The 24,381-nt window shown below is 35.7% G+C and overlaps 2 protein-coding genes across 2 annotated transcripts in view; one reads left to right on the top strand and one right to left on the bottom strand.

Annotated features, from left to right (window-relative positions):
• Positions 1–4,700, top strand: part of LOC146381714 (testisin-like) — a 28,715-nt gene extending 24,015 nt beyond the window's left edge. Inside the window, exon 6 of the mRNA XM_084937859.1 lies at positions 4,470–4,700. Within this exon, the coding sequence (XP_084793985.1) occupies positions 4,470–4,700 (231 nt within the window). The remainder of the gene's footprint in view (positions 1–4,469) is intronic.
• A 1,494-nt stretch (positions 4,701–6,194) lies between these two features.
• LOC146381713 (integrin alpha-M-like) lies at positions 6,195–23,022 on the bottom strand. The gene is made up of 29 exons (XM_084938635.1): positions 22,904–23,022; positions 22,624–22,727; positions 22,102–22,172; positions 21,769–21,883; positions 21,293–21,420; positions 21,051–21,196; positions 20,471–20,618; positions 18,977–19,127; positions 18,152–18,219; positions 17,861–17,981; positions 17,633–17,772; positions 17,391–17,537; positions 17,090–17,299; positions 16,839–16,972; positions 16,042–16,184; positions 15,785–15,939; positions 15,541–15,666; positions 9,984–10,057; positions 8,767–8,908; positions 8,579–8,677; positions 8,406–8,485; positions 8,235–8,321; positions 8,059–8,128; positions 7,245–7,343; positions 7,090–7,170; positions 6,858–6,968; positions 6,598–6,711; positions 6,410–6,520; positions 6,195–6,236 (listed from the first exon to the last, which is right to left on the bottom strand). Exons 3-29 carry the CDS (start codon positions 22,150–22,152, stop codon positions 6,195–6,197), a joined length of 3,093 nt encoding a protein of 1,030 aa, XP_084794761.1. The 5' UTR covers positions 22,153–22,172; positions 22,624–22,727; positions 22,904–23,022.
• Between the last annotated feature and the right edge of the window lie 1,359 nt (positions 23,023–24,381).

Raw genomic sequence — 24,381 nt, 5'->3', positions numbered from 1 at the left:
ACGAGTTTTGAGATGTGAGAGATTTGAGGCGTTAAACGTGTTTGAAGTGTATAGTTTTGTTTGTTTTATGTGTCAAAACAATGAGGGTTCCAATGAATGTCACAGTTGCTTGCCAATAAGCCACCAAAGGCAGATTGCAATGTAAACGCTGTCTCACCTCCTGTTTTCAGGCCTGCAGGTATCAGGCTTGTGATGTGCTCCTCTGTTTTCTAGTGGACAGAAACATTTTTTTTAGAGCCCCACAAATAATTTGTGTGACATCTTATTTTATGCAGAACACCTGATTTCTAAATAACCTGATTTTTAAATGTTTATATTAAAAACGGCTGAGGGATTGGCTGCATTTTTAGGTAATTAGCTGCATATAACTTTGTTGTTTTTGCAAAACTTGTGCATAGGTTTTTAAAAAATACAATTTTGTTTTAAGTTCTGAAAATAATTCATTAAACATGTTTGCCATTTTTACAGTAAAAAATATAACTTTTTTTCTACTCAGACTGTATTTATTTTTTGTCTGAATTTAGAAAAAATGACACTAAATTCAGACATGTGAGGTTATGCTGAAAAGAATGATAACAAACGAGGCAAGGTAAGCAGTTTTTAAAGGTGAATTAAAGAGGTAAAATTAAAAGTAGTAAAAAACACCCAATTATACCCTGGACCCTAGAGAGTTAAATGTATCAGTAGGATGAGGGCTAATTTGCTGACTGAAAAGGCCATAGCATTGCATTTATATAATTTCCATACTCATCAAACCATTCAGTTATCCTTTGCATACTGTAAATACTCTGCCAATATGAAATAGACCACTCCCATTAGGAGAGAAATTATTTTTTATTGGATGTAAGAGCCATATATGTTTTTCCTTTTTTGGATTAAGAGGGTTGGTTTAAATGCACACACTGTATTGGTGCATGGTTGTGGGGCATCACTCATGGGTGTGTATTAGATGATAAATGTGGTTGCACTCAACTGTTCACCGCACCTGCTGTGTGATGAGCAGAAAGGTAGTGTGAGCGGTGAGCATGAGGGGAAACTTTCTGTTGACCGCAGCTTGATGTATAGTTTGATGCACTAGTTGATGCTGTAGTTTGATGTTGCAGTTTTGCACAAAAATTGGTGTAATATTTTGTGAGTTGCAGTCATGTTTTTTTTGCGCAGTGTGTGCATTTGTATTACATTTGATCCAATGTACTGATTTGTGGGTCTTTGACAGTGCAACATGGAATAAAAGGAACAAATATCAAAGAAGTGCATTTCAAGTGTTTATTGTTGCACGTCGTCAGTGTCCTCATGTTTACCCTGCTGCAGCCGTTGATTTAAAGAGCCGCAATATTGAATAAATCAATGAACGCTTTCTATAAGTGGAACATTAGAATCAACAAACCCCTAAAACATAACAAAGACACCTAATCCCCACATTTGTCACTTGTCTATATGTGTGAAGACTTGATAACAAATCCACCCTTCCTAACCATCATCTGGTGCTAGTTATTTTTTGATTATGATGACCAAATCCAGTGATTTGTTTCATGGGCTGTCTTTTGCAGGAATCAAGATGAATAACTCAGCTAACTGATGCCAGACTGTAGTTATAGCATTTAATCTTATTAGTAATATGTGTATTTGTATTTTTAAATAAGTCACACAGTGCATTCAGAAAGTGTTTTTTTTTTTCTGTACTACACATTTTGTTATTGGTAGCTCATCATACAATTATATACTTTTTTTTTTTTTGCCCTCATCAGTCTACACTTAGTATTCCCAATGGACAAGGGAAAAGATATCAGAATGTTTGTACTTAAAAACCCAACTACAAAAAAGATGCTGTGCAAAGTGTAAATAAAAACTTAAAGCACTGTGAAATTCACAATATAACATAAGAAATTTATGAAATGTTTAAAATGAGATCATCAACAATTTTGAGGGGAAAATTGTCTCATTTTGAATTTGATGACTGCAATACTTCTTCTGGGAACTGAGAAGATCAGCTTCTGGGTTTTTTGAGAAGGGAATGTTGTCCAATTCTTGTCTGAGACCGGACCCTCACTGCTCATCAGTCTTGTGTCTTCTTTGTTGTATGCTATGTTTCATGATAGGCCAAATTTTCAGTTTTTGGTTGGTGAAAGTTTGGACTGCAGGTAGGCCAGTTCAGCCCCTCGACTCTTCTACTGCAAAGCAGTGCTTTTGTCATTAGTGTAGTATGTGGTTGACCATTGTCTTGCTGAAATATGCAAGGCCTTTTCTAAAGAAAGATGTCATCTGGATTGGAGTATATGTTGCTCTAAAATGTGTATATACTTTGCACCATTGGTGGTGTTTTTTTTTTCCAGATGTGAAAGCCACCAGTTCCATTAAACTGAGTGCTGACAACAAGCCAGCTTTTGCGAGACTTTTTCTTTTCTTTTTTAAGGTACGTTTATGTAAAGTACATCTTCTCAGTTTAGGACTTTCATTCCGGGCCTGTGGTATATTTACCTTCAAAACCAACAGAAAAGAGCTCCAGATTTGCATCGATAGTGTCTCTTTGCATTTCTCCATTCAGTTTCTGATCAGTCTAAACAGGTTTTAATTAGTTGAAAAACATTGCTATAGCACAATGCTGCCACTTTTATGCTGCACTGTATTGAATCCGAATCAGAATATCTTTATGTCACAACAAAATTAAGTGCAGTCCCTGCGGTGTCAAGGGAAGAAAGTTGAAATATATTTACAAAAGAAGTATAAAAAAAGAGTTATAACACAGTCATTAGGTCGTAAATAGAACCCTAATCCACATAAACACTCTTGTGCAGAATGTCACCCATTGCACAGCATTTGTCAGGTTAATTGTTGATGATTACTTGTGATTATTTGTAATCAGCTAAAAATAACCTGATAGCTAATCGGTACTCCCCCCCCCTCCCCCCTCCAACTGATGATGCATAGAACTGAGATCAACCATCTGACCACTGCCATAAGATATGTTGGAGTGCTGCACTGAGATTGTTTACAGGATTTCTGAAGCTTACTTAGAATGATCACCAGCAGATTTTTGGTCACTTCACTTCCGGAGGCCTATCAGATCATTAGTTGGCCAACCAGGCCAGCTCTAGGAAGAGTCGTGTTTGTTCTATCTGAGAGCTCCGCAGAAATTGCTTTAGTCTCGTGATTTGAAATTTCTTCTGCAGCTGCATGTGCCTTGGTTATCTTACAAAATAACATGACTTTATCTGGATAAATCTTTAATTTCAGGTAGTTTAGAATATCACAGCTGAAATTACGTTGAATTTTTAAAAAGTCTCAATACTTTATAAACATTTATAAAAAATTATGTTTCTGTTTTAAAACCATGAAGTATGCAATGGTTAATGATGAGGGAGAAAATTAACATAAACAAATTTTGTTTTAGGGTGTAAAGAGAATGAGTCACATTCAGAAACAATAACATTGTTTCTGAATCTGATGTAAATAATTGTCACATCATGACAATATGATACTGGATAGTCATTAAGACACTTGACAAAACCAGTAAATATTTTGTCATTGAAATATCATTTTACCATGGTGCTGAAACACACAGCAGACACATCAGTGACAACTGACACTTGTACAGAATTCCACCATAATCTTAACAGATGATGGTTTCTCAGTCTTTAAATATCTTACATATTCACTCTCCTTATTTGGTTAGAGTCCACAGGGAGGTTTTTCATTGACTCCGAGATGAATATGAATGTAACAATAAGTCTTTGATGAAATCTACTGGCAATATATTAAAAATATAATACACATAACATATAAAAAAAACCCTGCAATCTTTTTAAAAGTCTTTGTCCCAGAAATTAAAGGAAGCAGGAAATGCTTCAGCCGTGGGGTGTGCAAATGGGAGGGGCAAATATAGGTGACACACTTATATATTTGCCACTCACCTATGGTTGGGAGAAAGGTATAAAAAGTGGGACACACAAGAACTGTACAGTTACAAAATGGCGCTGAGGCAGTGGATTCATTTATTGGCATTGTTGAGCCTCCTGTCTGCAGGTAAGTCAGGCTTATGCCAAAATGTGCATACAACATAAATGTTTTAATTTAAACTATAGACGCAAATGTATATTTTCACTTTAAAAATAGGATCTTACTGAAAATTGTCTCCTCTCATGAACAACACTGATCCTGTTGTGTATCTTTCCAGAATCAAATGCTCAGCCTGATGGTAGGTTTGGTGGTTTATGTGTAAACAGCTCCTCGTCTTGCATCCCATCAGTGGCCTTACCCTTCCCTCAAACGCTGCAAGAAGTGGAGGTGCTAGTTGTGGGAAACAGACAGTGTAACTGCATGAATGGAGTGGGCACAGTCACAGACAACATGATCTGTGCTGGTGTTCTGGCAGGAGGCAAAGACTCATGCCAGGTAGGCTTCCTCATCTCATTTGGTTACATAATCAGGTGTTTCAAAGATTCTCAGATGTGTCCTCTTCATCTCTACAGAGAGACTCTGGAGGTCCAATGGTAAGTAAACAGGGCTCTGTTTGGGTCCAGTCTGGAATTGTAAGTTTTGGTTTTGGTTGTGCTCGGCCCAATCTGCCAGGGGTCTACTCCAGAGTGTCCCGTTACCAGTCCTGGATCAAGTCCCACATTCGCTCTAATAGGCCAGGATTTGTGCGGTTCATCTCCAGCGGGCTGGACTCTGACAGCAACTACACCTGTCCTGGTCTCTAACAAGACTCTTAAGTGAGTCTGAATATGAATGGGGAAAATAAATAAATAAAAATAAATTATATATATGTGTGTGTATGTATAAAGCTTTCAGACTGGGTGTGTTTGGATCTCACTGATTATGAATCCTGTTTTACATCCACAGGGAGATAATAGCAGAGTCTTCATGGTTACAAGTTGCTGTCGTAACAATCAATGGACGTAAACTGAGCCATGCAGATGTTGACATCTTTACCAAAACTTCGATAGTTGGGTCATTCTTACAGGAGATTGTTAGTGAAACATCACCTCCTGCAGCACTTTTTAAAAGATTTCACCAGCTTACAGAGTTTCCTTATTACTGCCTTTTGCTGTCCTCATTACCTCCATGTTCCTGTTGTCCACCCATTCATATTTATTTAATGTACTGATTATGCTCAGATCAAAACGAAAAAACTAATACACATAAACATTTCAAAAGAAGTTTACATTTCTAACTAGAAAACTTCATTATTTTGAAGTGTTTTGGTATGTTTCTGTGAGCTAATTATACATAAATATGTCTGTTCTGTGCATTCTGAAGCTGTTGTCTAAAAATGGTGTAAATTTAAGTACAAAATCAAAATGTAATTCTAATTACATCATGACTATATTGAACATTGATTAAGCATAAAAATGATGTTTTGAGATATTTCAGAAGCAATTATTATATATTTTATTTATTGATGAACAAAGCAATTTACATAATGAGTGACAGTTTTAACAAATTACAGCTGATTTCTTTCTCAAGCTAAATCTTTTTAAGCATATTTTTTTAATAATTTCACACAAATTTACATTCATCATACTCAAATGATGTTTGTAAAAAGATAAACATAGAAAATGTTAAATTTAGATGTGCAGTCATGAGCATATTCTTGATAAGCTATTTTACATTTCCCACTATAATACTTCACAGGACATAATCACTCCATCTTCTCATATAGTTACATTAAACCTTCAGTCTATTTCATTTAGGGATCCAAATTATAAGAATAATACATCAGAATTCCTGATGATTTCTATTTTTCTATATGATTTCTAGAGACCCGTGTCCACTTGTGATATTTTGCTTTCAGGTACCTGTGTGATCTAAGTAGTTAATTAACAATTGTATTTTCCTGCTCAGACAGACCCTAAAAAACTATAAGTCTAAAGGACTACAGATGATATTTCCTTAAAGTAAAATAAAGTAAAACTTTGATGTCTTCAGGTTATTTTGTGGCCTCCTGTTGAGTTCTGACTGTGAACCTCATCATTCAGTAGTAAATGCGTAAATGAGGGAATGATGTCAGACACAGTAAACTGTTTTTTCTTTAGTCAGTCAAGTATATGGGCGTCACTAATTCTACAAAGCTAAAAAAAAAAAATCTGCAATACAAGGTCTGGTGGCTGAGGAAAGTAAAGTGAATTAATATTTTTTTATTCTGTTGTGGTTGCACCTCCATCCGTACCTGGACCCTCTGCTTCTTCCTGATTTTATTTTATCATCTCTTTGTAATCACTCTTGAAATATCCAGCCTAGGAAGACAAAATGTATTGTGTAAAATGATTGTATTCACGTATTAGGGTCGCACCATGAATAATGAAAAGAAATAAAAAATAATCAACGTTTAAGAAATTTAAATCATGTATTCTCTTATTTCATGAAGCTGTGTGAGTGACTGAAAAAACAGAAGTATAGACTTCCTCACCTTGTACAGGCAAACAGTGAATAAAGCAGTAACAGCCAAACCTCCAATGTATCCTCCAATTATCTCTTTAATGTAATCTGGTTCAGAATACACTTTTATCTCTGCCTCAATCTAAGAGATGAGGTAACATATTTTAATAAAATTCATCATTTTATTAACTTAAATGAGAGAAAATAATGTGTAATCACCTTGTGGACAGGAGGATTATTTTTCGTCCACGCTGAAAAGTAGATGTACTGGTTTTTGTCATACTCCAGACTAGCTGTGCTGGTTAAGAGGAATTTCACAGATTGAAATCCAATCTAAGAAAAAAAAAAATAGAATGAGATGAGCCTAAATTAGATATGCATTGCTGTATAATTTAAGAAGAGATATATATGGAGTCAGTTGTTTTAATTCTAAAAATATTTACTAATACAACACTTAACATAAAATACACATCAATTACCTGCTCTATCCATCCTGAACTGAAGTTGGCAGAAATTTCATACATCCTACTCTCCCATATTCCCATAAATGTGTTGCACTTGAACACTCTGCACGTGGCTACAGAGCAGTCCTGTGGGTGATTTAAAGAAGACTGAATGTAACCAAGCTGTGATTCAGAGTAATATAATTTTATATACACGTATTTAGAATTAGGTTAAATTACAGCAGGAAAAGTGTGGAAGCATACTTACCACTACTTTATGTTTTTGTATTTCAGCAACAAATTCTTTGTTAAGTGGTTCTTCATCATTTCCTCTCTGACAGTTTGCAATCTGAAAATAATTTTAAGTGTTTTTGATTCATCCTAATGTTAGTCAGCAGCTAAAACGTCTGACACATAAATTACCTGTAGGCTGCTCAAATCCACCCAAATGTCTTTTTCACCAAGCTTCACTGGAACCCTGATCACCACAGTGAAATTAAATGCTCTGATATAGTTTGTAATCTAAAAGAAAGAAAAAATAAAAATAACCACTGTTAAAATTAAGATTTTATAAATCAGCTTTAACTAATAGTTTGTTTGTTTTTTGTGAAATAATAATAAAATAAAAATGAATTAAATGGTTAATAATTGATGTATTGAAAATTATCTTGACAGTTGATTTAAAGTTGATATGGAGTTTCAAATACATAAAAAGGTTAATAAACAAATTGTAATTTAGATTTAAAAATTATTTGGAGAGCTGTTATAAAGTAGAAAGTGAATGTTATAATATTTGTTTAATAAAGAGTAAATTACAGACAGTATAAAAGATGTAACTTGTGTTTTGAGTGCTGCCAATTTGGTGTTATATAACCGGTTGTCACAAGCATATGAATGGATACACATGACTACGACATGTCCACAGTGGTTCAACATTAACTTGGATTAAACAGCAGCTTTCGCTCTCTGGGCTCACTGATCAGTAATGAAATCTTTATCACAAAATGTGTCTGATCAGCTTTATTTATTACAACAATTGCAGAAATTACATAATAACTAATGTTTAGTAAACTACATTGCTTTCATTGCTTGTTAGTATTAAACTTTACTAAAGGTTACCCTCTTAATAATGAGAGTTAAAACATATAACCAGAAAGACACAACCAAGCATTAGGCTCAGGACTGACACAGTGCAATGAACTTGCTATGTTGATATTAGATGAAGTCATGTTTTTACCTTGATTATTTGTTGGACTGCTTCCTGTGAATTATTCATTCCAGGGGTCAAATTATGGCTGCTGAAGGAGCTTTACATGATAATAAAATAATAATGAATAAAACATTTTTGATAACATTTTAAAGTTGTATTACTTTGCAAATAATTCATGCTATATCAAGTAAAACAGTTCATACCTTTCAAATGTGAGAAAAATGCTGTATTTCACATCAATCGATTTCTGTTTGTAGAGTTCACTTGTAGTGGCATGCTCCTGATTTCCACTGCAAGAGAGAAGAAAAAAAAAAGGTTCTGTATCTGTGGAGCCATTGTATAAATTCAGAGTATCTGTACCAAAGGAACAGTACCTGGTGGCATTTGCAGTGACAAAGATCTCCCTCTCAAGTTGACTGTTTGTTTCAATCCCATATGTGATACTGAAGAAAACCTTAATTGAAATAGAGAGAGAGATCAAATTGTCTCGTATCTTTTTAATAAACTGTTTAGAAGTGAGCAAACATACTCTGTACAAAAAACAAACCTTAGTTTTGCTCTTGAAAATTGGCTTGTCAATAGTGCAGTCTGTCCTTCCTCGTGATAAACCATCTTCACTGTCCAAAGAGTTGCACTCAATTCTTCCCTTTATTAGAAAACAAAATGACTGCTGGATGCATTGGAAGAGCAGCAGATCAGTGATGAACTGATACAGACTTGATCCTGATGCCTTACCTGCTGACTCGTGAACTTCCTGTAGGAGAGTCCAGCTGGGTATGTGAGAATAACACGACTGTTGTAGGAGTTTTCTCCTCTATTCTCTACTGAGACTGTGACATCCAAAAGCTCATCAATGCCCACTTTAACCTCTGAGGATCTGTGGAGTATGAAGCTGGATGAGAATAAAGGGAAAACAAAACAAGACTACAGCTAGGGCTGCTCAATTAATTGAATTCTAATCTAAATTACAATCTGGGCTTTCAACGATCATTAAAAATGACTGAGCCGTGCTCCCTCGTGCTTTACTCTCGCGCTGCTCTGTGTGGCAAATCGATCGCACCTCTCTGTGTTTCGAACACATGTCACAACAATTAACAGGACCCGAGGGAAGCTCGGAAAGCTAAGCAGAAGTTATTTGCAGATGAGAGAATAATGGCTGCTGAAGAAAGAATGCCATTGGTTGAAAAGAGAGGCAAAACGACTTCAGTGGTGTGGAAACATTATGAGTTCGCGGGGTCAGACATGGATCAAGTAGACATAGTGTGTAAACTTTGCTACGGTGTTGTAGCTGCACCACAGAACAACACTACAAACTGACATACCTCAATGTCAGTTTGATGCAATTGTGCATTGTACATTGCACAGCTTGCCTTGATGTTTGGTTATTTGTATGCATAAATATTATGCAGTATTTTGAAGTTCACTAAACATAGATGTTTACATTTTTCATTTATTTTTTATATTGCAAACATTTGCACTGTTATCAGTATTTGCACACTATTTTATATTATTTTTTGACAATCTTTAAAGCCATTATTCAGTACTCTGTCATTGTTAAATAAATATCGTCAAATCATCAAGATCTCAATTTCAGTGAAAATAATCGTGATTATCATTTTTGCCCTAACTACAGCCATACTAATGTCACAATATACCAAATATAATGTACTTTGAGCTTTGATAAACCATGCAAATTTTCAGCTCACAGTACAGTAAAAATGGCTGTTCTAAGATAATGATGCTAAATGAGAACATATTTTTACCATCCCTTTTTAATCAGTTAACATTCTAATATTTTCTGGTTAGCACAAAACACAAATAACTGAGTGTCACCAGTTTCCGAAATATTAATGATGGTTGTATAAGGACAAGTTAAATGACAAGTAAATAATAACACATTTGAAGAAAACGAGACACACAAGGAAAGCTTAAGTTTTGTAACTGTGCCTCACCTGGTGAAGTTGAAATCCAGTTTCAGGTTATCAACACATTTGTTGTCAGTGCCACAGTTGATCTCAAACCCTAACTGTGGAAGAGAGCATAATGGAAAAGTTTACATTATACATTATTTAAAGACTAAATAAGTGGTTGTATGGTCATCCAATTTTATTTTTTTATTTACAGTTTTAACTGTTATTTATATAGCATATTTCATTATATATAAATTCAATGTGCTACCACCAGAGATGCAATCTGATTACTTTTTTTCAAGTAACAATGTAAGGGATTACTATTGCAAAAAAGTAATTAGATTACTGTCACTTTCCAGTAAGCACACTGCGTTACTGCATTACAGAACCGTCAGGATTTTGTTTGTGAGAGTGTCTCATGACAATGATATAAGTGCGTGCGACATCCTTGGCAGCAACAGACGTGTGAAGATCAGCAATGGATAATATGAATTGCAGGAGAGAGTACGACCATGCAGCGTTTAAAGTGTTGACGTACTTACATTACTTTAAGTTTTATCCCATAAAAAGTGACAATAACATTAGCATCCACTGTACACTGTGTGTGGGAAGAAAACTTCTTTCTACAGCAAAAAATTAACCTTCAAATCTGAGCAAACACCGAGCACGCTGCCACGGGAATGTGAAATTCACAGAGAAACCCCCGGGTACCTCCACTGACATGACCACTGCGGCACCAAGCAAACCCCCACCCGCCCCTCTCCTGCTAAACCAACACTCAATGTGCTAAACAGGTGACAACAGGTTTAAGAGCGACAGGTCTTAGTGCTGCTAAATCTTTGATTTTATTTATTTTTTGCTGAATTTTACTTGCATCTATTTGAAAGACTGAGTGTAAACACAAAACATTATTTTATTTTATATGCTGGAATATGCAGAAAATAGGTTTAACAAATTTCCCACCTGTGGGACTAATAAAGGTCATCTTATCTTATCTTATCTTAAATGTCAAAGACTGTTGCATATAATTTAATTTTTGCTTAATGCAATGTGCATAAAATTAACAGATTAAAATGAATAAAACAATTTTTAGAAAGAGGCTTTCATTTGATTCAATTTTATATGATGGATTATGCATAAAAATAGAATTGGGTTGAAAGGTCTATTGCTTTATTACGTATTCAAGTTGTGTATTGTATTTTGGAATTACTAATTACTAATTACTTTGGAAAATAAGTAAAGTAATGGGATTACTTTTTTGGAGAAGTAATCAGTAATTGGTAACTAATTACTTATTTCAAGTAACTTGACCAACTCTGGCTACCACATGTGGTATAAAGGCAATAAAATCAACAAAATAAAACTAAAATAGTTTGCATTATTCTCCTGAATTAGAAGAAGGTAATAACGATTACATTTGTTAAACTGATTTGTATTACATTGGACTGCTGATTTATTGTGAATGAATGATATTGTTTTATGATGCATTATACTGCTGAGTTATAAGAAGAGCACATCCCACGGGAGCTTCACTCCCACCGTTGTTAAAGGCAGACAAAATAGGGAGCCAAGGCCATAAGGCAGGCTCGCTAGGAGTTAGAAAAAATGTGAATGTTTAGGCTTTTACGACTAGGTGGGGGCCACTAGAGGCTATAAGAGTTTGAGTAATGCTCCACCATTTTGAGATTTACAGCTGATGCTGCAGCGTACATCTCCCGTGCGTGCGTTCATTAAAATCATTGTTTGACCGACTCTCCTGGACCAATTGTTATTTTTTGTGCTCACCCTCAATATTTGAACTCGTAACATAAAATAAAAGACAGGAAATGGAATTTAATATATACACACAAAAAACCCAGTTATTATCTGTAACACTGCTGGAATTAAAAGGACTTTGAGTCTGTTTTGAAAGTAGGCATGAAGGTAAACTGAACTAGGAGGCAATGAAGTGGTTAGAGATGGGAATGAAGAAAGGTTTGGATTAGTTCAATTCCTTGGATTTGCTAGTCTGCTTGCCTCTCGATTTCACTCATCTGTTCCACTTGTACTTGCACTAAAGTTAGCTGATTTCAGTTTGTCTGCCGGAGGAGGAAAGCAATGGTGTGGTCTACAGCATGGGTATGGACAGTACTTTTATTCATAAAGAATGAGAGCATGATGGTGTAAAGTGTAAACTGCATAAGGGACAGAAAAAACTGCATTTCCCTGTTAACACAACTTCAGCTCTTTGCAATCAAATTGACCAGACAGTATGCTGATGCAAGTACTCAGAGTGATGTTAGCTGAGTGAATGTCGACCTCAGGCCAGCAGCCAGACCCTGAACTTTAACAGGTAACAAACTGATAAGTAAGTCAGGCTGCCCCTGTTTCTACCTGTTCATGTTTCTAAAGTTGAATCACTGTGGCGATCGCTTGAAAATCTCTTTCTGCAGGTTTTTGTCTTTGCTTTGTGCTGTCAGCTGTGTGTTCATACATAAATACTAAGAGAAAGGTTGTATGTGTGAACTCATTAGGAATTTGGAATTTGTGTTCATGTGTTGGACTGTGGACCTATAGATTATATTAATTAATGGTAACGAGACCACACAGCATGCAATTAATTTTGACAAATGTAATGTCTTTGCGATGCTGCTTAGCGATGGTGGTCACTCTGAAAGCAGATGCTGTTAGGATCACAGTTTTTAGCCAATATTTTCACTTTTTGTGGTTATGAGTTTATTTCTGGACTTGTGAAAGAAATTAGATTCTAGTTTTAAGATTAGTCCTTCTAGTTTAATGTCATTCTTTGTGCTTTTGAGTTTTATTATTTCTATTCTTAGCCTTTAATTTTTATCATTGTTAGTTCCCCTCTTGTGTCACCTGCTCTTTGTCTTGTCTCTGTGAGTACTCAGCCTTTGCCTCTGTATGTGCTACCTTTGGTCTGTTGTTCCATCTTCTCAGTTAATAGTATTTGGTTATCTTCATCTGTGGTCCTTCTCATGTCTCTGTGTCTCGCTGTGCTTTGTCTCTGGTTGTCTGGTCTCTTTGTTATTTGTTTCAGGTGAATCTTGTGCCCTCTTTCAGTCATGTCTCTGTGATCTCTTAGTCTGTCCCTGTGTCAAGTTTGTGTGTCTCAAGTCTGGGTCTCAGTCTCTGAGTGTGATGCGTTTCCTGTCTTATTTTGATCGTCGCTTATCTTGTGTGCATCATGTTTGATTCCTTTCAGCCGTGATTCCCTCCTGTGTATTTATTGTCTGAGTCTCCCTCTGATCTCTGTCACGTTGTCCTCATTCTCTCTCCTCTGTGTACTCTGTTCATTCAGTTTTGTAACCACTAAGTTATTGGCGTCTGTTTAGTCTGGGCTTTTTATATTTTTGTGTCCCCCCCCCCCTCCCTAACTCCAGTAATAAAGCTGTTCTGAGCTCACTCCTATCACCGTGTCTGCATTTTGGGTCTGCTCTCTACCAGTCACACATTGACATATGACAGTCAGAACCAATGAGACTGCAGTGTGAATCGATACGGAACTGAATCAATAATTGACATTGATAATAGAATCAGAATCACTAAATTCAATTCCCATCACTATTTGTGATTGTATCAAACAGGTGTATACACAGGTTAAAGAGTAATGGACCAAGTATTGATGTTTTGGGAGCCCCAGACTGAAGTTCATTTTTGTAGACCTAAAACAAATTTCAGTGTATTAAGTATGAAAAGTAATCAACAGTCTGACCTGGTAAATCAACTGAATAGTGAAGTGTTTGAATTAAGATACCATGATCAACAGTGTCAAGATTGAGCAGGACTAAGACTGAAACTCTGTGAATCACTGTTGATCTTCAGCACATTTGAGAGAAACAAGGAAAATGCCAGTCTGAGAAGAGCTGTTGCTAATATAATGACACTTATGCATCAGTTCAATAAGGAAAATCTGTACTTGCTCATCTATCTGCTTTCTGGGTGTTTCGAATTTGAGGCGGTGCCAGATAAATTACTATAAGAGACTAAGAGATTATTTCTAAAATTAGAAATGTTATTCTGGAGTAAGTAAATAGCAAAATTGATACATTTATTTGCGTAAAGATTCACTTGGTCTCATTTTGGAAGGATGAAGTTGTTCATCCTTTGCTTTATTGATCAGAGAAAGAAAAATAAAAAAGCAGACTGATCACTGTTAAACAGTTGGGAGATGTAGGATTGTCTGGCAAATTTTATATCATTGCTGTAAGAGTGAAGTGTGTTTTTATAGATCTCTAATTTGTAGTTTATTATATTTTCTCCCTGGCAGATTATTTTTGTCATTGTTATCGTTTCACTGTTTCTCCAAGGTGCTATGCTGTTACATTACATTTCTCACAGGAACAATATGATAGATGTGTTAACAAATGGTACCACAGAGATGGTTATTTCATCACAAATAAAAGTAATGGTAATTTACAGTTTGAAAATTCTCTAATAAATTAATAATAAATAATAATGTATGGCACTGACATAATACTTTTTGATATTTTGGTTGGTATTTGTTTTGACAGATGAACAAAAAAAAAAAAAAAAATACGAAAATTATAAGAGACAGTAATATTTAGAAGATTTGTAACTGTGATATCAAGTCATCTGATAACTCTGCAAATATTCTCAGCAGGTAGACGGGTTGCCTTCACACCACCCGCATTCAAAAATAAAACAAGCATCAATCAGTCATTAATTAAAACCTGATGGCCAAGAGGAACAATGGCTGGTTGCTAATAAGCAGAAACCAGTTTGTGTGTTTTACCAAGTAGTGGTACTTTATACCAGGAACAACATTTTTGTTAATATTCTTCATTCACTTCTGGAAAACATCTTAGTCCCCTGCACAGCCAAGAAACTGATCTTAGACAGAAGCACTTTTAATAAGGTGAAGGTTTGTGTATTTTGAACTTGTTCTTTTTTTGAAAGTTCAAATTTGCTGCTACTGTTGAAGCAGGTGAGAACTGCACAAGTTCTCGTCAGTGGCAAAAGTAGAGTAGAGAAAGTAAAGGTAAAAGTAAAAAAACTGTATAGTTCTTGGTACAGCTTGTATGCAGGAAGATACCACTGAACAAAGCTGTGAAGAACAATAATAGTCACCCCCTATTGCTGTTGACTTTTTTTCTAAGAAGTGGGTGAATTAGGACGTTGTGATTAATACGTAAAATACTATTTTGTCTGTAACACATCACTATGATGTGGTCTAACTTTGCTTGTGACTTCTTGACATTTGTAGACATTATGGAAAAAAATAACATTATATATAATAACAAACAGCACAGTCATATAATAGGTTGGGAGCTTGTGCTGTGAGGTCCCTCCCCTCACATGGTTTTGTAATTAACCAGTGGGCAAGTACATTTATTCATATTATGTTATAACTTATATGTAGAGTATATTTCTTATTTATGTTTTTGACCGGGGTGTAGAATTGCTTATAAACTTGTAAAAAAACTTCAACAGAAGTCTCTCAAAGCAGCATTAGTCAGATGCATGCCTTTAATAAAATGGATTCAGTAAAGTTAAGGGCAAACCTAAAGGTTTGTCATAACTTCATAAAGACTAGCCTCAGTTAGTCAGCTAATAGGGTTTTTAAAAGGTTACTTACAGGATGAATGGTTGTTGTTTGGGCCTGCGGGGCAAGACTCGGTCTGAGATTCGTGTTTGAGGGCAAACCATTAAACGTGAATTTGAGCTCATTGGAAAGTTCATTGAGAGCATCTTCAGGGCAAGCCTGCAAGAAGAGGTTTAGATTCAATGTTGGAGGAGTCTTAAAAATAAAATTAATTAAATAAAATCTTAAGTTTAATGACTTTTAAGGACTTTATTTTAAGATTGCTATTAGATCTTACCTCAGTGAGGAATTTTATAGTTATACATTGTTGTCTTCCTAAGTCAACAATAACTGATCCAGACTGCTCTCGTTGTTTCCCACTGATGTAAGCTCGGTTGTTTGGAGGCTTGCGAGTGGCATCCAGTGTTATAGTGTAATCAATCCTCGCTCGAGCTAAAATAGAGGAATAGAATTTGATTTTAATGTTGCAAGTTTAAATACAATAAAAATAAAATGATGTGCAGTGATTGAGAAAAAGAGAGAAGGATTATTAACCTGTGTCGACTGTAGACACTCTGCTCATAGTAAAGCACATTTCAGCTGTATTCTCTAATGGTTTTGAGCAGTCTACATTCTGTGTAGGGATTTTGTTTGGGCTAAATGATACCTCAGCTCTCACCATTACTATGGGTCTTGATCTGGAAAGTAAGAAAACACATGTGAACGGCATGGCAGATGGCTGCCCCTGCCTGAGCCGTGTTCAGACAGAGGTTTCTTCCTGTTAAAGGGGAGGATGTCCTTTTTGAAAGAGAACTTTTGATTTCATCTAATTGTCTGGGTTAAGCTGTGTGGAAGAGAAAATATGGACCCGAGAAACAATATCTAAACTCAAAAGGTAGCTTTAATGCTGAATACTTTCAAAACAAAAGCAAAAAAAAAGCAAGGGATCTAAAACCAGAAATCATAGGATTTATTTAGAGGGAAGATGCAACAAGGAACAGAGGGAGACTCAGACAGTATAAAACATCAGATAATGATTGAAATAGGAAACAATGAAACAAAACACAACTGAAAATAATAAACAAATAATTCAGAGAGGGAAGTTTGAGTATAAAGGGAAACACTGGGGAGCACTAGAAAGTCAGAAACTAAAAACTTAATAAAAATTGAAAAAGGTCTAAATCATACCCAAAATGACAAAAAACAGAAATGCTGTAAATTATTGTTAATGATTTGTGTAATAATTTCACATAAATCATTAAAGCTTTTTATAAAAATATATGTAAATGTGTCAATTTTATAATAATAAACTTTGGAATGTACCTAAATATTTGACCATTACATGGACTTACCTCAGTAAGACAACTTTGCCCTTAGAACCCACCGCTAAGTCAGGAAGTTCATCACCACTCTGATCAAAAGACGACTGACTGATCGTGAGGCCAAAGAACTTCAGTCCTGACTGGACCTCAGAGCCAGTAATTCTCTGTGTAGATGGAAATATTTTAATCAAACTATATATTCCAACTGTAGATTGTATAGATATTGGAATTACGTGGTAGATTTTTTTAGTCATCATTGAGAGTTCTCTGATCCTGTGTACCTGTGAGTAAGTAGGACTGATTCTTCCTCCTTCACTGTGGAATATGTAGATGCTGCCTTCACCATTATTCTCCAAAGGTGCTCCAACTGCCAAATCCATGAATCCATCTCCGTTTAGATCAGGCAGCACAGCAAGAGAAGAGCCGAACCTTCCTTTGACAGCTGCACGTCCTCTTAGTACTAACGGATCATCAAAATTACACTCCACAAACTGAAAAGAGGAGAGTGAATATTATATGGTCAATAACAATTTGAAAAATAAACCGATTAATTTAACTGCATTAGATAAAACTGTGATTTACCAAACCGGTTAATGTGCAAACATAAACTCTTCCCTCTCTATCAGGCTCCATGTACATTGGCGCTGATATGGAGATTAGATCAGTGATGGCATCATTATTTATGTCCATGGTACACACCTCTGCCCCAAAATATTCACCAGTCTGATACTGTGTAAGGAAGATATTATTATTTTTGTATCTGAGATAATAATTTCTATGGAAATTATAATTTAATTCATATCTGTCTTGCTACAAATGAATACCTGTGATGCCAATGGCTCAATCTTTTGTTTTTTCAAGTTTTCTCTGTTAACAGCAAACACAACTCCTCTGTGTTTATATCTTGGAGCACCAACAACTGTCAGAGAGCCATGCCAGGATTTAGCAATCGCCATGGAGTAACCTAGAATTTTGGTTTTCAAAAGGAGAAGACAGATTAAGATTCCTGATTCCTCCTTTTAAATTATGTCTGTTTTGCAAACTATTCTTACCAAGATAACTGTCAGGCTCCAAAGACACATCCTCATATGTTTTCACCTTCTGGCCTCCTGTTGTGTATTGCACGTAGCCTCCCTTCCACTGGTTTGCACCAACAATAGACATCTGAATTCCCTACAGTGCAGACAGAAAATACATTTTATACACAATTTATTTTACATTTAAAATCTGGACTGTGTTTAACCTGTATTTGCCATTAGAACTTAAAAACTGCCACAAAGGCACATGTGAATCTCTCTTTCTATGACTAGACTGTCTGGTGAGTTTCAGGTAGTTTTAATTACCTCGGGCACATAAACTGCACTGAATCCCTCTTGAGACTTTTCCAGTGACTCTCCACTGCTTTGAGATCCTGTAACAGAAAAATAAATGAGAAGGTAAAAGAGAGACACGATGAGTCAAATTCAATTTGAAGATTAATTTTTTTTTACTATGCTTCAAGTAATTATTTAACCTCTTAGGACCTGGCGTCCACATATGTGGACATCACATTTTGGGTTATTTAGACCAAAATGCTCAATTTTGCTCTACATGGGCCTGATATCCACAGACGAGGACATTATACTGCTACTGTTCTATCAAAATTTTAAACAAATATCCTCATATGTGGCTCTTATTTTTCTTAAAAACAAAAATAAGGTAAAAAAAAAAAAAAAATCTGGCAATTCTTTGTTTTTGCATTCATCGGGCCCCAATATGCCCAAATATCAAAGAGAAATTAAAAATGCATGCCGTGGAAGAGTTCGGGTCTTAAGAGGTTAAAATTATTTTTTTTTTACAGTTTATTTTAAAACTGCTGAGCATTTATTGCTCATTTCACAAAATGTAAAGTTACATTTGATTTTACATGTGACTTTACTGAATACAGTACAATAAAGTTAATACAATGTACTAATTTTAGTTGCTTCTTATTGTAGCATTTTACACAACAAATGAAAGTTAACTGCTTCAATTCCAGAAGGACACAGATCCATGCAATGAATGTGAAAAAGATCCCTTGTGAATAAGTGAGCGGCTGAAAGTAGCATTTATTACAGTGCAATTATTTTAATTTTTGAAACATTTACAGGAATTTTAACAAAGTTGTAACAATACATTTATGTTTGCACCTTCGATTGAGAAAATTTTGTCCTGCAGATTCTGTCTTATTACTTCAAGTGCGTCGAAGTTCTGCACTTGAAAGACGTGTTTGTTTGAGGGAGACGATGCAATGGTGTCCAGTTCTCTTCTGGCATCAGGGTTAGCAAATGCACCCCCCACCTACGATTGTTGACAAACATGTTTGAGTCCTCATACTATGCAAAATTATTTGCTCACTTTATTAAAATACATTCGTTAAACTTCACTTGATTTACAAACAGGTTTTAAACTCTCTAACACTGAATAGAACCTAAATCCATGATAGCATTTATGTCATGCTATAAAATAGTTTTTACACATATTTTTTTCCTCTACTAGCTGTATTTGTATTACACACATATCTCATGTTTCCATTAGTAATTCAGCTTTTTCATTTAAGAGACTTCATTTAAATTTTACATGGTCAGTGAGTTTGGCTTTGATTTAAATAAATGCACTACATGTACATTATATGGTGCATATACAAATGTGTGGCCAGCATGTAACCAAAACTCCTAATCTTTGAATTCCGGTGTTTTCGGTCATATCACTACAGGCATAAAAAATTCAGTCACTTAGCCATGCAGTCTGAATTTACAAATATTTGTGAATGAGTGAGTCATTCTAAAGAGCTCACTGAATTTAAGTGTAGTACTGTAATATGATCCCACTGCTGCAACAAGTCACCAAATTTTATTTGGTCTGCCTGTATATTCCATGATTGACTCTATGTGGTATTATTCCAAAGTGGAAACATTTAGACAAAATGCGACGGGAATTTCATAACATTGGTTTCTATGGCTAAGCAACTTCAGGAGCTGTAGTGAGTGAGTGGTTCAGGACTTTTCTCCCTATAGTGCAGCATAATGTGACTGTAGTGTCACAGTTCTGGGTCATGTTGACCCAGCTTTCTGTTTTTCATGCTTTGGTGTTTTTCTAGATTATGATTTATGATTATTATTTAGTAGGCTTTGGTCAGTGTCAAGTCTCTCTCTCTGTCTAGTCCGTGTCTTAGTAAAGTGTGTTTTGTTTCCTGTTTTACTTCGAAGGTTCTTGTTCCTGTTCCGGCTTTGCTCTCCCTGTCTCGTTAGGTCTTGTTTCTCCCAGCTGTGTCCCCCTTCTGTCTCTAATTCCTTGATGACTCCCTCAGTGTATTTAAGCCCAGTGTGTCCTTGTGTCAGTGTCGTGTCGTTAACGTCTGTTCACCCTCATCTTGCTGTGTGTTCATGATTTCCAGTCCTCCTGCATCTCAGTTTAGAGTTTTGTTTGCTTTTGTGAGTTTTATGTTATGTTGAAGTTTTGTTCCAGCAATAAAGCTGCATTTTCAGTTGAAACCTCGTTTCCTAAGAGTCCTGCATTTTGGGTCCACCACTCCTGCCTGCCTGCCACACAGCCAACCATGACATGTAGTGTGACAACTGAATAAAACTCATTATTACTGTAAAAGTCAACATACTGCAGGTTTAAATAATGGAAGTACTTACCCCAATAGCAAATCGAACAATGTTTTTACTCTCTGCTAGCTGTGCTGCACCTCTCAGATCAGTCCGATCATGAGATTGTCCATCAGTAATTACTATCAAGACCTTCACATTTTGTCTGGAACCTCTTTGTGGTGTGAAAACATTGTTCCTGTCAAATAAAAAAACAAATCTCATTTCAAAATATTGTTTTACAGTTGATCTTGTAAATTATACACAATCAGGTAAACCGCATTATTATTATTATTATTATTATTATTATTATTATTTCTGCATGTCATTCTCTTTGGCAATTTTTTAACATTTTTGTACAAAACAACATTATACAAGTTTGTTTGTTTGTTTTTTTTGTTTTTTCAAATTAAACTCAGCAAATATTTGAATTTAGCCTTAGTTGGGGCCATATCATCTTCTCAGTAGAAGATGACACTCTGAAGCACAAGTTTGTGTACAGTGTGTCTTTTAAAAGGCTTCCCTCAGTCATACAGTCCACACAGTACTTAATGTGATCAGATTTATGGAAAAAAATCAACTGGACAATAATGTATTTGCACTTCTTCACTATTATAACTGCATTATTTACACAACATGTCTGATGGCCTTGGCTGTGTAAGTAGTTCCTCCCTGTTGACTGATGTCATTGATGTCAGTCTCCACTGATCCAGATGAGGAAAATTTCTTAAAGTAAAAGTGAACCTGCGGTGAAGTAGAGAACTGGGAAACAGAAAACTGAAAAAGAGAGAAAAAATACTTAATAGAAATAAAAATGTAGCTATTTTATGTCTTTGCTATGATTTTACTGACAGAGAGACAACAGCTGCTCACCTGTGTGTCACTTGAGAGAAATGATTGGATTAGATCTTTCACAAATTTCTTCATTGTTTGAAAATCAGTATTATCTACACTGCCTGAACCATCCAACAGAAAGGCAATGTCTGCTTGTGTTCTACACTCTGTCAAAGAGATGGATTCAGAATTATGTTAATTTTTAAGGGTTAATTTTATATTTTTTCAAACTGATATCATGCAAGAAAAAGGATTTTGTACTTTGGTAAAGGGTCAGTGAATACAACACATTCAAACATAGTCCCTTTAAAGTGTCCCCTTAAAACATTTTAGAGGGCATCACTAAATGTAATCATGCACCAGGTGTAATGGTGTCTGTGTGTGTGCGTGCGTGCGTGCGTGTGTGTGTGTGTGTGTGTGTGTGTGTGTGTGTGTGTGTGTGTGTGTGTGTGTGTGTGTGTGTGTGTAAGAGAGAGAGAGACAGAGACAGAGAGGCAAAGACCATTTACTGTTACCTTGAATAGAAGAAGGTACGGGTGGTCTGATCCTATTATAACGGTCCAACTGAAAGCACACACCGTTGTACATGGTGATACTTCTGCAGTCCTTCGGAATGGTTGGACCACACACCTGAGAGGAGACAAAGCCAAGATGCCAAAATACAGCAGGTTGAGTATTTTTTGTCACTTAAACAATTATTAATTCTATATAAAATCAAACAAATCGGGGGTGGGGGGCTGACTTTTAGTCTATTTAAAGAAGAGAGAGGGAGGCAGAAAGATAGAGAGATATAGGGATAGATAAAGAGAGATACAATCACTGGTAATGTCTGCAGTTAAGTAACTCACCACAGTGTTTTGTGCTGTCGGATCACTTTTCATTGACAAACCAAGCGACATGTTGACTGCAAACTCTGGTGCTGTATTGAAAGCATTACAAATGTGTTAAAACACTCCTAAAATACACTTTGTGTGAGGAAGAAAACAATATTCAAATTGAGAACTACAAAGTGCCACAATTCATGATTTGGCATGATAACTATAAGAAGTGGTATCGTCTAGACTGGAAACTGAGATAAACAATAGTTTTCATCTGGTATATTTTCAAAATGAAGGAAGGCAAAACAAAACTCAGTTTTACTTTTCTTCGTCACTATTGTCAAAATTTAAGAAACTTTTTCTTGTTTTTATCATCAGTTGGAAAGTTTATTTCATTTTTAAGGCTGAACGTTACATACTAAGATATCTAATATGTAAATCTACTGTAACTGTGATTTGATTTAAATGTATGCGACAGGATCTATGGATATCTATTTTTATGGCAAAATACTATCCGAGTTTTAGCACATTTAGAAATGAATGGTTACCTACCTTGAAATTGTATATTTTGGCAGTTTGGGGAAGAGGTTTTGCACCTGTATATTTTCCCTCTTCCATTTTGTGAATGCTGTTCCAGTGGAGCACTGACGAGCAAACTAACAAAATAAATCCAGTCAATCATGTAAGTCTAGAAAGCAAACTCTAATTAAATAAACTCCATATGTCCATATAGCATAACAGAGATGGTAAATAAATAAAAAAGAAATAGCAGTAATGTTAAACATGCAGCTGTAAACCCGCTTTCAACATAACAATGCATGTCCTGACTTACTCTGATTGTCTTTGCACCACCTGGTAGCCAAAACCAGCAGCAGAGTTACTCAGGGTCTTCCAAGCCACAGGATCAATATTGAAACCAAGTGCAGCTTTTAACACTGAGAATTAAAGAATTAAGAAGGACATCAGTAATTTTATTTAAAGCCACTCTAATTATCATCACACATAGGAAACTGTAAATAGTATATGAGTATACATGTATAGTATATCAATTGCGTTCATTTGTATTTTTATTACCATGAGTTTATTTTGTTACCACCAGAGAGCACTAAAGACATTTTAAAGTTCTGCACACTGTGGCTCAGAACAATTTTCCCCATAAAAATTCAAATTTAAATTTCGCTGTAGTTAAATATTTTCTGACATAATCATTCTATAGTGAAAATCTACAACCACACATAACAAAATCTTTGTTGAAAACAAAGCGACACCTAAACTGTCCTGTTGTTTATATTTGTTACAAAAACAAAGCCTTCCTTTTTTTGGGCATGATAAGAACAGTCAGTATGACATCATATAGCACTGTTACTTGTTCAACAATGACAGCTTCATGATGCCTTAGTTTCCAGAAATATAAAGTTATCTAATACTCTACCTCATCAGCATGACACACTCAACTTGTTTTTTGTGGCTTTAAAAGGAATAAAGAAAAACCTTGTGATATACACTACCAGTCAAAAGTTTGGACACACCTTCTCATTCAGTGGTTTGTCTTTATTTTTTGGTCCTTTCTACACTGTATATACATACTGAAGACATCAAATACAGTAAGTAAGGCATATGGAATTATGTAGCAAAGAAAAAATATATATAACTCTAAATATGTTTTATATTTTAGATTCCTGAAAGCAGCCACTCTTTGCTTTGTTGACAGCGCTGCAAACGCTTCCCTTAATGAGCTTCATGATGTAGTCACCTGAAATGGTTTTCACTTCACAGCTGTGCCTTGTCAGGGTTCATTTGTGGAATTTCTTGCATGCTTAATGGGATTGTGACCAATGTTCCCTCGAAGCTGCGCACGTGCGCACTGCTGGCACGGCCTCTGCGCACAGAAAATCTGCGTTGCGCACAAAAAAAAAAAAAACTAACCTGAATTGAAATTAAAATTAATACTTTAACAATTCTGTTTTGCAGTGTTAGTCAGTAAGTGACTGGCTGCTCCCCTATGGGATTAGAACGATGCCACCTCATCCCATAGTCCAGCCAATAATGCGATTCACATTCGTATATACGCAGCTAATCCACGTCGTTGACAGGCTATGACAGCGTCCTTATGTGCCGAAACCGGTGTTTTAGCTAGCAAAGCGGCGTGGCTGATGAAGAGTGAAGCCACGTTAATGACAACGTGTACAACCATTGGAGATGTGAGCAGGACAGACGGAACAATTGACGGAAAAAGTGTGGTCTTTATACCAGTTTTTAAATTGTGTTGATGGGCCATGTAAAACCAGAGTTATGATAAAAATATATGCA

This window comes from Perissodus microlepis, chromosome 8, assembly GCF_051167445.1.
Source record: "Perissodus microlepis isolate ML-2025 ecotype Zambia chromosome 8, ASM5116744v1, whole genome shotgun sequence".
Classification (NCBI taxonomy): domain Eukaryota; kingdom Metazoa; phylum Chordata; class Actinopteri; order Cichliformes; family Cichlidae; genus Perissodus; species Perissodus microlepis.
This window is presented reverse-complemented; position numbering and strand designations above follow the sequence as displayed.